This window comes from Salmo trutta, chromosome 14, assembly GCF_901001165.1.
Source record: "Salmo trutta chromosome 14, fSalTru1.1, whole genome shotgun sequence".
Lineage (NCBI taxonomy): Eukaryota > Metazoa > Chordata > Actinopteri > Salmoniformes > Salmonidae > Salmo > Salmo trutta.
Genome location: NC_042970.1, coordinates 32,812,541 through 32,827,528, shown reverse-complemented (window position 1 = coordinate 32,827,528; position 14,988 = coordinate 32,812,541). Strand labels below are relative to the sequence as shown.

The 14,988-nt window shown below is 41.0% G+C and overlaps 1 protein-coding gene across 1 annotated transcript in view; it reads left to right on the top strand.

Annotated features, from left to right (window-relative positions):
* The first annotated feature begins 974 nt into the window (after positions 1 to 974).
* The window catches only part of LOC115207864 (6-phosphofructo-2-kinase/fructose-2,6-bisphosphatase 4), a 41,747-nt gene continuing 27,733 nt past the window's right edge, over positions 975 to 14,988 (top strand). The window contains exon 1 of the mRNA XM_029775376.1: positions 975 to 1,097. Coding sequence (XP_029631236.1) covers positions 1,055 to 1,097 — 43 coding nt within the window. The 5' untranslated portion in view covers positions 975 to 1,054. The remainder of the gene's footprint in view (positions 1,098 to 14,988) is intronic.

Below are 14,988 nucleotides of genomic sequence, written 5' to 3'. Positions count from 1 at the left end.
TGTTTAAGCAGGTCAGCTATATCCGCTGTTTTTTTAAAAGGCAGTAAATAAGGCTGAATGAACTGTTTCGCTGCCAGACAAGGCTCTGCTGATAGCCAGGTGTAGCGGTAGTAAGGTATTGGGACTGTACTGTTGGAACAGCTTAATATAGGCCCTAACAGTTTGTGGGCACCGTTTCTCACCGTTATAGTGCAATTAATATATTGTTTAGTGTTGTGACTTTGCTGGCATGCATCCCCCCAAAAGTTGGGAGAGTTTGCCCCACCAAGATTTACATGCTAAAATCGCCACTGTTGTGACGTCAGCTCACCCTGACATTTTGTCAGGTCAGTCATGTTCTGCAACTCATCATCATGTCTGTCCTCTCTGCAGACGACACCATAGTCAGAGCTGGATTCTTGCAGTGCGGTGCAGCTGTAGAGATAGATCCTAGATGAGAGGAGAAATATCTTGCTTTCACAAGCATGTTGTGTGAATTCTGAGCATTCTCTTCTTTTTAATGAATTCTGCTTTTGAAAAAAGTTTGCATCATGATTCATTCCAAGATGTATTGTGGAAGTATTGGTATTTTATTGAGGATTGCAATGCACAATCAAGCCCTTTCTAAAATTAAATATGTGAAATCCTTTCCATTGAACTATGACTAAAATGTCCCATGAATTGCGTGTATGTGTGTGAGAAAGAGAGAGATGTTATGAGTTTATGAACGTTCTCATTCTTGCTGACCTCATCACAACTCCCCTGGCCCCTGATCTCATTGCCACATAGGCTGTCATCTTTTGATTAATGTGAACCCAACCATATTTAAACAAAAAGGGAAATTTGTATTTTCAAACATTAGTCATTACTGCTAGTGAAACTCAATTTAGCTAGTGCTCACATAACCCTTTGCCTGTTGTAGCGCATCTGTGCTCTCTGAAATCCTCTCAGTCCTGTTGGACAGGACTTGCATGCCTCTCCAAACGTCACTCCATTCATTGCCATCAAGCACCGCGGAGAAGCGCACACAACGAAACAACGCTGGCAACGAGCAGCTCTCCTTCAAACCTGGACTATGAGGGGTTCCTGCCGACCACGAGCCACGCAAGACTGGACAGGTAGGGTTTCAACCCCGATGGAGTCGTAACATGTATAATTTCATGATGGATGCGATGAGGGAGTTTCAACGAGGACATACTGCCTAGTGCGTCGGCTAGCTAGCGCGCGGCGGAGGAAGTAAACAAGGTTGTCATGTAGGCTAGGTCTACATACAACAACAGAGCCATATCGACTCTTCAAATAATAATAAAGCGATGTCAACAGATTTTATTTTTATTTTTTAGAAGCAACAGACGAATATTATCAGCGTTCGCAAAGACCGCTGTTCATTGTGCCCCTCTGGTAGCATCGCAATCTGTTTTGCTAGTGAACCGTCAACTGTCAGTGACTATTGGTTGGTTAGTCAGTGTTAGTACATGTTGCGTTTTTATTTGTGGAATCGTGGGGATGACAGCTGTTAGTCAAAATGTATCTTGCTAACGTTAGCTAGTCTATTTCATTATTAAATATGCGTTTAAATATTGTGCAATAAATGCTATGAGATGCAATGTTTTGAGAAATGAAATACATTGCGCATATTTTATCCACATATCCTATCATCATTGCGCATATTTTATCCACATATCCTATTATCATATCCTATCAGCCTATCACGCAGTGCCCAGAATAGTGGATTAAACTCCACTCCGTGGTGAAGGAAGTTTCTGACGACTCCACCAACAGTGGAGAAGAGAATCATGCTATGTGAAATCTAGCTCCTAATACATCGATTCGCCCAAGTTCAATATTAACGAAACAAGGAAATTATGAAACCTTGTGCCTATGTTTGTCCCAGTAGTTACATGCTTTTCTTTGATTGCTGAAATCCATACTTTTTCAGTGAACAAATACAACCTCTGAGTGTTTGCTCAGCGCAGATGTGCATGTGCCGATTGAATCTCAACAAGGAAAGAGTCAGTGGTTGTATTTGATTAACGTTTATTGAAAAGTATGGATTTTAGCAAAGAAAGCCACACAACTACAGAGGACAAACATCGGTACAGGGTAGGAGTTTAATGTAAAAAAAAAAATTTAAGTATTGACCTTGGCGAATCGATGTGGTTGGAGCTAGATTACACAAAACCTGGTCTCTGCGCCACTCCGTTTTTTTTATATATATATGTTTACCTTTATTTAACTAGGCAAGTCAGTTAAGAACAAATTATTATTTACAAGACGGCCTACCCCGGCCGAACCCTAACGACGCTGGGCCAATTGTGCGCCGCCCTGTCCTTCACCATGGAGTGGTTTAGTTAGCAAAGACCTGAACTGACATCTGCAGGACTGGAGAGGTGGGGTGTGTGAATGTGTACCATAATAGTGTTTATGTAGGGGAGGATTTACCCTTGGGAACGTATTATCTAATCTAAGTTCTTTAAAATGGTATTTACATGTGGCCTTGTATTTTAAAGCCCAATCCTTGTCATAGAATGCTATAATTCTTAGGTCTATATATTGAACCATGTGTCACCATAAACCTGTCAGATGCAAGCATTTCGTTGCTGAGTACTGCACATAGCCTAACCCCTTCATAGATGCCTTGATGATAGTATCTTCTGGCAGGGAGAGTTTTGTTAATAAGAGCCCGCTTTTGGAAACATATGGAATGTATCTTTCCAGTCATTGAGAAATAATAATTTAAAAAGGGTTAAATTACTACACCTTTTTAGGGCTAGGGTTCCCACACAGCCATATTTGCATGTTACACCACTTACTTGCGTAAAACAGAGGCTCCTTTAGGGTACGTGTATCCCAATAATGGACTAACTTCTGTTCTGTGGGATTCTGAAAGCCTTGGTGAACTGTAGTCTGTCTGTGGCATGAGAGAAAACAGCAGTCTTTTTTTAATACTTATACAGCTACAGACTCAGTTTAATTTACTGACACTGTTAGAAGAGCCATATAAGGTCTGTTTCTTCCATATGTGGGACTGTCAGATTTCACTTCCAGGTTTGGCTGTTTCTCTATGAACAATCAGTGCTTTGTCCATTATCAAGGGCGCAACAGGAACATGACCATGAATATAGCCTACATTTCTATTTCAGACTGGCCACATGCTGTATGTAGGCTGGAGTGTGAGTGCACAAGCTGCTTTTTCACTGAGTATCCATCAATGGTAAAACGCATTACAATGTTGGCAGTTGAATAGGTATACTTTCTTCTGCTGTTGTCTGACTACACAGTATACCATTTCTATCTCCATATTTAAACAGCTGATGCTATATGTTATCCCATGACTCAGTCATTATGACACTGCACTATTATGCAAGACCCCTGTTCTGGCATCAAAACAAGCTCAGACCTTCCATTAACCAGATTGGCGCACATTCAACAAATCTGATCTAACAAAGTGGATATTTGTCAAATCCGTCATGATGTATGTATTGTAACAGGTGCAGAATGTTGTTATTTAAGTCCGATTTAGATATAGTTGTCTGTTTTTCGCTACATAACATGTAGAAGTTGTCCCTTTTCAGGTTTAGAAGAAGTGACTGCTAAATGCTAACTCCCGTTCGAATAAGCTGGTCAGTCATTTTTAACTGTAATGCAGTTTATTCTTAACAGTGACATGAACATGTGTTGGGGTTGACATCCATACAAGCATTATACTCAGATTTTTATCTCAACATAGTGTGAAATACACATAAACAATGAGATGTAGGCACATTTTGCTGGGGTGCAACGAGGAGCCTCGGGATCTTTCCCCCACAGCCCTTTCTCCCGCGCGTTTCCATGGCAATTCCATTGTTTTGGTCTAGTTCGAATTGACCTCTTTACCGCATCTATATGGAACCTGAATGCTTCTAATGAGGACATTAGCAGCAGGAGCATCATCATCACCACCCTCTATTCTTAAGAATTGATCCAAGTCAGGCTGGACCACGTGACTGACTTTTTCAACCTCTCTCTGACCATGTCTGGAATGTCTGCATGTTTCAAGCAGACCACCATAGTCCCTGTGCCCAAGAACCCCAAGGTAACCTGACTAAATGACTATCGCCCCGTAGCACTCACAGCTGCACACAGCAAATTCTCCAGTGTTAAATCAACCCTGACAGTGTTAAATTTAACACTGGGCCACTGTCTATACAGGTCCATGATAATGAGTGTTAATTTAACACTGTGCTTAGTGCTGATGGGGTTACACCTTAACAGCAATGTTCCCTCGTTTTTTTCCGGTACTGAGCAAATTTCAGGTTTAGTGATTGCAAACTTGAACATTGTGAAAATGTTGTGCAACTTCCAGCACGCGTTTACTGTGAACACTGAGGCTGTACCCGCTTTAAGTTACAGTTTTAACAGTAGTCAAGTAGGCTACTGTGACTATTTGATCATAATGTATGCCTACCAGAGTGGCCTGCCATCAAAAAGAATGGATAGAATACATCCCATAACATTTTAACATGGAAATAGATGTTCTATCATTCAGCCGACAATAGCAGCCAATGTGTGGTGTTCAATGTATGCTTAAATTCCTTGACTTCTGAAAAAAACAGGCAGGGCTTGACATTAACCTGTTTATCCACTTGTCCTTCAGACAATGAGGTGACTGAAAATGTTGTGTTGTTTGATGCAAAAAAACACTTTACAAAATAGAATGCATTATTATTCCCATACAATTATTACAGAGAATCAGACAAATTATCCAACCCCTGCCTATTGGCTACTTGGCTATTCAAGACTGTATCAAAATGCAACACTGCCCCTTTTAAGACAAAAAAATACACTTTTTACCTAACTAGCTTTTCAAAGATGTTAATAAATGTGCTAGTTTTGTGCTCTTGTAGGAAGCAATCACTCCCCCATTGCTGACTACAAATGATCTATAACTGGGCTAATAACTCACTAACTATCAAAGGATATGAACAAATGTGCACACGTGGCTACATGCAGCTCTCGCTTTGATCTCAAAACAAGCACATCTTGGTTATGCCGCGCCGGTCTGTGTAGCGTATCGCTGAGTCCTGCAGGTCAATGCAATAGAATCCTACTCTGATGCATTCTGCCTACAACAAAATCTCTTGCATAGTTAGTTTTGCATAAGAAGTCTTGCATAGGTCGTTTTGTTTCGGTATGTTGCATTGAAAGTGGCTAATATTTTGTTGATTTGATCACAATTCCCTTTTTGCCTTCTATTTTTATTTTTTTTACTGAATCTATGGCATTATTTAGGATGCTTAAGACAGAAGCTTATACTAAATACAACTAATTATTTGAACAACAGTGCAGAAAGTGTGGCTTCACATAAAACTATTTTCTAAATATTGTGTCTTTTTAATGGGATTCACCCTCGCGTCCCTGAATGTTCCATAGTTCCACACTCTACCTGCTAAACTACCCGTCGGGTAAAACTTCATAGAAAATCCTAACTAGATTTGTAAGTATGGTGTCTAGTAGAGGTCGGTGTTTGAAAGCAGCTTGGAATTGAAGAAAGCATCGGAACCACTGCAAAATCAGTGGGTTCTCGCATTCAAACACACGGTTTGAAAAGGCATGTGATCAAACATAGCTTTGGATGTCATTGATGACGTACCTCTGATAAAGTGACACGCATCGGCACACTACTTCGAAGTAAGCCTCTTAGCGATTTCAACGCATGACTTGGAGCTCCAGTATCAAACGTAACATCACTACTAGGAAGTGTATATAGTTTACACCAATGGTGTTATGCAATAACACCTTGTATAGTATTTTTAACTCCAGAAAGTGTATATAGTTTACACCAATGGTGTTATGCAATAACACCTCATATAGTATTTTGAACCAACACATAAAGGTCCTTATCTCTTGACAAGATCAGTCAGTGTTAGGTTATGGACATTACAATAGTATTTATAACGAAAAAAACAAAACAAAAAAATGTGTATGAAATGTATGCATTCACTACTGTAAGTCGCTCTGGATAAGAGCGTCTGCTAAATGACTAAAATGTAAATGTAAATGTATAAATCATTATTGTCACATGCCGTTATGTAAGCAAGTTATATACTTCAGCACTAGTAGTAGTCATGCTTCATTTTAATTTACATAACCATAGACCACTTAAACTGGTACAACACTTCCACTCACAGGTAGCCAAAAATATGTCCCCACCAAGCCACGCCCCCAATATAATTTCCCAGTGCTTCTTGCCTTTTCAAGTGAATTGTAGAGTTACCACCCATGACTGTATGTGTTAGTGACATTATTGTTAAATTCGTTCAGTTTCAGTCCTCTGGAATTCACCAAGTGAGTTCCTACTGTAGACGAATGTTATCATTAAAATAAAACTTTTTGACAATACATATGTCGTTGAGGCCTTACTTTGATGGATGAGTTTTACCTTGACACAGTGGTGCTAGGAACATCATGGTTTACAGGCCACATCAGGCCTGCAGGGCACATTATGCTGGTTTGCAAAGTGATGTGTAATTCCAATTGGAATCCATCCAGAGTTAGGACAGCCAACTGTTGGAACTTTTCATCAGCAACCTGCATTCAGAATGACTGACATTGATAAAGGAGACTACCTAAACCATTTAAACTGGATCAACCATTTCAGTAACAGGTGCAATAAATGTAACTAGCTGATTGGATTAGTTTAGAAAACATTCTGTTATTTATGCTTATGTAGCATGAGATTAATCAATCAATCAATCAATGTACATGTGAAAATACAGATATTAAAAACAATCCCCCCAAAAAATCTAATATCAGTAGAGCATGCTGGGAAATATGATAATGATAGGTGTGGTTTTGAAGGGAATATTTTACTCTCCACAGAGTATAACTGACACAATCACTCTTTCGCACACAACACTGGTTTTTATTAACAACAACATTGAGGTACTTTTAAACCACTGAGTGTTAATTTAAACCCTGAATCGACACTAGAAATGATACACTGAAAAATCAACACTCGGTAACACTGGCCAATTTGCTGTGTAGCCATGAAATGCTTTGAAAGGCTGGTCATGGCTCACATCAAAACCATCATCCCAGACACCCTGGACCCACTCCAATTCGCATATTCCACAGATGACGCAATCTCTATTGCACTCTACACCGCCCTGTCCCACCTGGCTAAAAGGAACACCTACGGTGCCTTTGGAAAGTATTCAGACTCTTTGAATTTTCCACATTTTGTTAGGTTACAGACTTTTTCTAAAATTGATGAAACAGTTTCCCCCCCTCATCAATCTACACACAATACCCCATAATGACAAAGCAAATATGGGATTTTAGATCTTTTTTAGTAAAAAAAAATAAAAAATACTGAAATATCACATTTTACATAAGTATTCAGACCCTTTACTCAGTACTTTGTTGAAGCGCCTTTGGCAGCGATTACAGCCTCGAGTCTTCTTGGGTATGACGCTACAAGCTTGACACACCTGTATTTGGGGAGTTTCTCCCATTCTTCTCTGCAGATCCTCTCAAGCTCTGTCAGGTTGGATGGGGAGCATCACTGCACAGCTATTTTCAGGTCTCTCCAGAGATGTTCGATCGGGTTCAAGTTCGGGCTGTGGCTGTGCCACTCAAGGACATTGAGACTTGTCCCGAAGCCACCCCTGCGATGTCTTGGCTGTGTGCTTAGGGTCGTTGTCCTGTTGGAAGGTGAACCTTCGCCCTTGTCTGAGGTCCTGAGTGCTCTGGAGCAGGGTTTCATCAAGGATCTCTGTACTTTGCTCTGTTCATCTTTCCCTTGATCCTGACTAGTCTCACAGTCCCTGCCGCTGAAAAACATCCCCACAGCATGAAGCTGCCACAACCATGCTATGCTGTAGGGATGGTGCCATGTTTCCTCCAAAAATTACGCTTGGCATTCAGGCCAAAGAGTTCAGTCTTAGTTTTATCAGACCAGATAATCTTGTTTCTCATGGTCTGAGAGTCTTTTTAGGTGCCTTTTGACAAACTCCAAGCGGGCTGTCATGTGCCTTTTTACTGAGGAGTGGCTTCCGTCTGGCCACTCTACCATAAAGGACTTCGTCCGTTCGCTCACTTTCTTGACTGCTCTATCTTGAGTTAATATACATGACATATTGCCAAAAATACTATGCATATTATGCATGAAACGGACAAAATGTAAACATAATTTGTATGGGCTATGATGGCCATTGGCTCAACTTACCCCAAGGCAAACATTTTGACTATAAATAAAACTATAATATTGTCCCACAGAGCTACAAGGGTGCACTTTCATGCTAGGTTTAGGACCTCATATTGTAGCTTATAAAGACCCCAACTGATGTGTAAAACAATCTACTTTGGTTTAGATACAAACATCATGAGACCTAACGCACTGCATTTGATTTTGTGAAAATCAGTTTGTTGGACTTAACTTGCTTACCACTTTTTCCATGTGGTGTATTCCTTCAAAGACTCCATGAAATGATTACCTCTTCCTAAACATTTGCTCACATGATTCATTTTGTGTATTGTTTCCTAGAAACAAGGGGTGTCTCAACTTACCCCACTCTCTCCTATTGTGTGTGTGTGTGTGTGTCTGTCTGTGTGCATGCTCATGTTCATGAATCCATGTTTATTTCTGTGTAGGTCCATCCAGATGAGAATGTCTTGGCTTCCTAAAAGCCATAGCCTACATTACAATATGAACATAGGACGAATGACGGAGGGGGCTTGCATTGAATGTATTTTATTACAAATGGAAAAAGTGGTAAGCAAGTTAAGTCCAACAAACTGATTTTCACAAAATCAAATGCAGTGCGTTAGGTCTCATGATGTTTGTATCTAAACCAAAGTAGATTGTTTTACACATCAGTTGGGGTCTTTATAAGCTACAATATGAGGTCCTAAACCTAGCATGAAAGTACACCCTTGTAGCTCTGTGGGACAATATTATAGTTTTATGTATAGTCAAAATAGTCAACATATTATGTTATAAGCCTTTGTCATTGATGAAATAGGCCTATTTCATTTTCTATCGTTGATACTAGTCTAATGATAGACGGACCATGAAGTAATTCTTTGGACTACTCCGTTGATTTAACTGATTACAGGGTGTGCACCAGCATGAAACAATATTAGTTAGGTCAGAGAGAGGCTGATGCCATTGTTTGTATATGTGTGTGTTTGGTTTATGTTAAGGCTCGCAAAGCAGAGCTGCGTTTTATTGTTAGGGCCCAGGAAAAACTCCTGATCCTACTGCAGAGCTGTGTCGAAGTGGAGCGTAGAACCAACCGTTGCAGTGAATTGAAGCCTGATTTATGCTAGTATCTCCCACCATAAATTGTCGTTGCACTGTCAGCCCATCCCCTGATCCCATTGTAGCTGGAGGAGAGTTGATGAGGTGGGTGGTGGTTGTTGTTGTGACAGAGTAATAAGTCACGGATATTTCACAAGGACCAGGAAGGGCTTTAAATGCGGTGTCTGTTCTGTCTGTGGGGTGGCTGGATCATTTCTAAAAGCTTGGACTGAAGCCAGTAACTTTCCATTGCTGTCTGTGTTGATGCAGGCCACTGTGCATGATAAATACAGAGTTCCCTTGATGATCACAGATTCTTTTTTTACTTTATTGCTAAAATTAGATAATCGCGTCCTGGTTCCTGCATGTGACTGTTTCTCTCCAACATTAGGCCTGGTATGTGATTATTCCCGAATTACCTTTGATCTGTCTGGTTTGGCAACTCTGGTAGTAGCACACTTTTGACTGTACCCAGAGGACAGCTTTGGTATTGCAGTTTAACTGATGTCCAGCCCAGAGACAATTCCCATAGACGGCCCCATAGGGCTCCAACGTTCTGTGCCCCTCTTCCTGTGGTTATGGTTTCGAAACTGATAAGCCACTTTTAGCATACACATTTCAACAACACGATGGTTGTGGTTCCAAACATTGAATAGGCACTTTTTAAAATATTTTACATTTCTTTTTAAGCTCCAGTGCAGTCAAAAACGTGATTTTTCCTTGTTTATATATATTTCCACACTATGAGGTTGGAATAATACTGTTAAATTGTTAAAATGATGATAATGCCCTTTTAGTGTAAGAGCTGTTTGAAAAGACTGCCTGAAATTTCAGCCTGTTTTGGTGGGAGGGAGTTTTGGCCTTGCATGGTGACATCACCATGCGGTAAATTAGTTAAAAGACCAATAAGAAAGAGTTCTAAACCTCTCTGCCAATAGCAGCAAATTTTCAGTTTTTCTCTCCCCACTCAAACCACTCCCAGACAGTCCTAGCTAAATTATGTTTGTTGTTGTACTTTTACCCTTTTATCTCCCCAATTTCATGATATCCAATTGGTAGTTAGTCTTGTCCCATCCCTGCAACTCCCCTACGGACTCTGGAGAAGCGACGGTTGAGAGCAATGTGTCCTCCGAAACACAACCCTGCCAAGCCGCACTGCTTCTTGACATACTGCTCGCTTAACCCGGATGCCAGCCGCACCAATGTGTCGGAGGAAACACCGTCCAGCTGGCAACCGAGGTCAGCTTGCAGGCGCCCGGCCCGCCCCAAGGAGTCGCTAGAGCGCAATTGGACAAGAAAATCCCGGCCGGCCAAACTCTCCCCTAACGCGGACGACGCTGGGCCAATTGTGCACCGCATCATGGGTTTCCTGGTCACAGCCGGCTGTGGCACAGCCTGGAATCGAACTCGGGTCTGTAGTGACGCCTCCAGTGCCTTAGACCGCTGCGCCACTCGGGAGCCTAACTAAATTCTTGCTTGAGAAACTGCTCTTGGCTAAGAAGCTATTTTTATTTGTTTCATTTTGGCCATTTTTAATTGAAAACATTCACAGTAAAGTACTTAATTGTTACCCAGAAATGATTTGATATTGAGATAAAAACAGCTGCATTGGACCTTTAAAAAAAAGAAAAATAATAAAAAAGATAAGAAAATGAAAAAAATAAGATGTGAAGAAAAAAGTCAATGGTACAAGACTGTGTACATACCAGAGTTAGGGGGCAAACAAACGACTCCTCCCATACAGCATGGTGGTCTATCTCAGACATCACATGACCACTGGACTCATTCATTGGAAAGCATTGGGCCAAAACACCACGTTGGCCAGCTCTAAATACTGTAGAACAAGATACATGATAATGAGGAATATAAGCTATGAAGGCAGCTGTCTAAGACCTGTAGAACTAGATAATGGTTATATTTAAGCAAAACGGCCCGAGGGGGGTGTGGTATATTGCCAATGTGGAGTGCCTGGATACAGCCCTTAGCTGTGGTATATTGGCCATATACCACAAACCCCTGAGGTGCCTTATTGCTATTATTTACTGGTTACCAACATAATTAGAACAATAAACAAGTAATTTAGTGTCATACCCAATGTTCCCTCTAAGCTGTGCGGGTGCACAGCTCATCCAGGACTGCCGTGCGAAGAAATACCAGCCTGCGCAGACGCACGAGATTGAACTTCAATCAACTTTACTCAAGTTTGACCCGTTAATTTACACTATCAACATTTTCTTCTACTGTGAGATTTGTTTGAATCAATGCAACATACCAAAACAAATATAACTATGCAATAATTAGTCTGTGATTTTCTTTTAGACAGAGCGCATTGGAGAATTCTATTGCAATGACAGGCATGAGCGATCTCGAGTAGATATACTTGTTTTGAGACCAAAGCTGCATGTTGCCAAGTGTGCACATTTGTTCATATTATTTGCTAGTTAGTGAGTTATTAGCCCAATTATAGCTAATGTCCCTCAGCAACCCCTTTATTCGTCAAGTTTTCATCCAATATGTTGTGAATACAATATTGTAAATGATGAAAGTATTGTTGGTAAGATAGGAATGTTCTTTTAGGAGTCATGAGAACTTCTAATCATGTCCTTTGCACATTAAGTAGCCACGCCCGAGTGAGGTCAGAGAGCTTGTGACCATGACGGAACGCCCCTTTTGATCAGGAGTGCATAAAGGCTTGGAATAGGAATCAACCTTTAGACCAGGAAAAGTGAGGTGAGAGCTACATTTTTTAAAAGGTTGAAACTCTGAACCTCAACACGAGGTGAAGAAATAAACTCCCCTTCCAGAGACACGAAGAGCTGCAGCTCATGTCCATCGTGGTCCGAATCCTGAATACCAAAACAAGGAGGAAGAGGTGAGGTGGTCTTAAGTCAGATATCAAGAAAAGCGAATCTAAGTGAGACTATCCTACTACGCTCATCACCAATGGGAACCGTCGACATGGCTGGTTATCTTCCAGAGTGAACAACAGAAGACGGGAAAGGGGAGACCCCTTTCGGGCAGTCCGAGCCATACAGCTGGAAGGCCAACAACCTTCCGAAGTAGGGCTGTTCCGACAGAGATAAAACTCACACGTAAATGCATTCATGATTTCTTATTCCAAACGCTTGGCGGTTCTTGTGCAAACTATATGATTAATGTTACTGTGAGAATAATTCTGAGATGTCTCAACAATAAGTGTGCCTTTCTCTCTCTCTCCCCCTCTCCATCTACTATTTATTTTGATTTTCCCGTGATGTCAAGCAAAGAAGCACTGAGTGTAGGCCTTGAAATGCATCCACAGGTACACCTCAAATTATGTCAATTAACCTATCAGAAGCTTCTAAAGCCATGACATCATTTTATGGAATTTTCCAAGCTGTTTAAAGGCACAGTCAATTTAGTGTATGTAAACTTCTGACCCACTGGAATTGAGATGAAGTGAAATAATCTGTCTGTAAACAATTGTTGGAAAAATGACTTGTGTCATGCACAAAGTAGATGTCCTAACCGACTTACCAAAACTATAGTTTGTTAACAAGAAATTTGTGGAGTGGTTGAAAAACGAGTTTTAATGACTCCAACCTAAGTGTATGTAAACTTCCGACTTCAACAGTAGATATGTGATGAGTAATGCAAGATATCTAAACATCATTATTAAAGTGGCATTAATGAAGTGACTAGTGATCCATTTGTTAGAGTGGCCAATGATTTCAAGTCTATGTAGGCAGCAGCCTCTCTGTGTTAGTGATGGCTGTTTAACAGTCTGATGGCCTTGAGATAGAAGCTATTTTTCAGTCCCGGTCCCAGCTTTGATGCACCTGTACTCACCCTGCTACCATCCACTCACCCCGCTACCATCGGCTTCTGGATGGTAGCAGGGTGATCAGACAGTGGCTCGGGTGGTTGTTGTCCTTGATTATCTTTTTGGCCTTCCTGTGACATCGGGTGCTGTAGGTGTCCTGGAGGGCAGGTATTTTGCCCCCGGTGATGTGTTGTGCAGACCGCACCACCCTTTGGAGAGCCCTGCGGTCGTGGGTGGTGCAGTTGTCGTACCAGGCGGTGATACAGCTCGACAGGATGCTCTCAGTTGTGCATTTGTAAAAGTTTGTGAGGGTTTTAGGTAACAAGCCAAATTTCTTCAGCCTCCTGAGGTTGAAGAGGCGCTGTTGCGCCTTCACCACACTGTGTTGGTGGACCATTTCAGTTTGTCCGTGATGTGTATGCCGAGGAACTTAAAACGTTCCACCTTTTCCACTGCTGTCCTGTCGATGTGGATAGGGGGGTGCTCCCTCTGCTGTTTCCTGAAGTCCACAATCATCTCCTTTGTTTTGTTGTCGTTGAGTTAGAGGTTGTTTTCCTGACACAACACTCACAGTGCCCTCACCTACTCCCTATAGGATGTCTCGTCATTGTTGGTGATCAAGCCTACTACTGTTGTTGTCATTCATAGAAATACCAGTCGATGTAAATACATTTGACTGGTCATGCTTATCGGTCTATAGGTTAATTTGCATAGTTTAGTGGAATTAAATTGATGCGTGTGTATATTCATTATGTATCTTATTTATCACACGCGTACAGCATGCAGATACAGAGGTTAGGAGTGGAAAATCTGTCATACAGCGTGAGAGCTGCTGCTACAGCATCTCAAACAGCAAAAATGCATAGGAAACGGAAGGCAGGCTTCATCAGTGTGTCACACACCACTTTGCAATGAGCTGGAGGCAGTATGCATTTTGAAAACATATACTTCATTGTTTGAAAGCTGAATGTTTGAATTAATATATATTATGAGGCATGTCTTACCTTGCTTCAAAGTAGCCTAGCCAAAATCAGACTATATCTGTGGAGGCAATTCTTTTCTATGAACTTTCTTTCATTGTCCAGTAGCCAAAGGCACAATCCAAGTCATATTAGCAACCCATGCTAGTTGTTGCATATTAGATCTCCCCTTTTTCTAAATGTTATTTAGAAAAATGAAACAGCCCCCATGTGCGGTGCGCTTTTGACAACTGTGTGTTCCTGCTAATTGCATTATGGAACAAACATTTGCACGTAACCTACTGCCTTGTGCACATTGCTGCGCTTATAATGTGAAGAAATAATAGTTTAGCAACATTTTAAGCTAAACATTCTGATCTGTTGAATCAGACTCATCACTTTTTAACACTTTTTATGTAGCCTAGGCCTGCTGGGTGTATTATTTTACATTTACATTTTACATTTTAGTCATTTAGCAGATGCTCTTATCCAGAGCGACTTACAGTAGTGAATGCATACATTTCATACATTTTTTTTCTGTGCTATCATCCCACAACTGTTCCACATCTGTCCCAGAGTCTATTTGGAATAGGCCAGTTCTTTCTTGACAAGCTGACCAATAGAATAGGTCAACTTTTATACTATGGGGGATAGTAGATTGACAGGCTAGTGATTTTGCTGTTCGTTACTCATCTTGTTGACTGAGGAAAAGTAAATGTGGACAGTTATTCTAACGTGTTCAAAGTGCGCATCAGAATTATGTAAGGACCGCACATTGTTGCTTCCCCGACTTGCATGTTCTGTTAATATAAATGACCATAATCTAATCTAATCTAATTCTGACCACTGTGAGTGTATGCCCTAATCAGGTTATGCACCCAATGCATATGGGTCCGGTAGATTTCTCAAATGTCCAGTAAATAAATAATGCTGCCAGGTCAAATGTCTGCTGCCACATTTTCCTT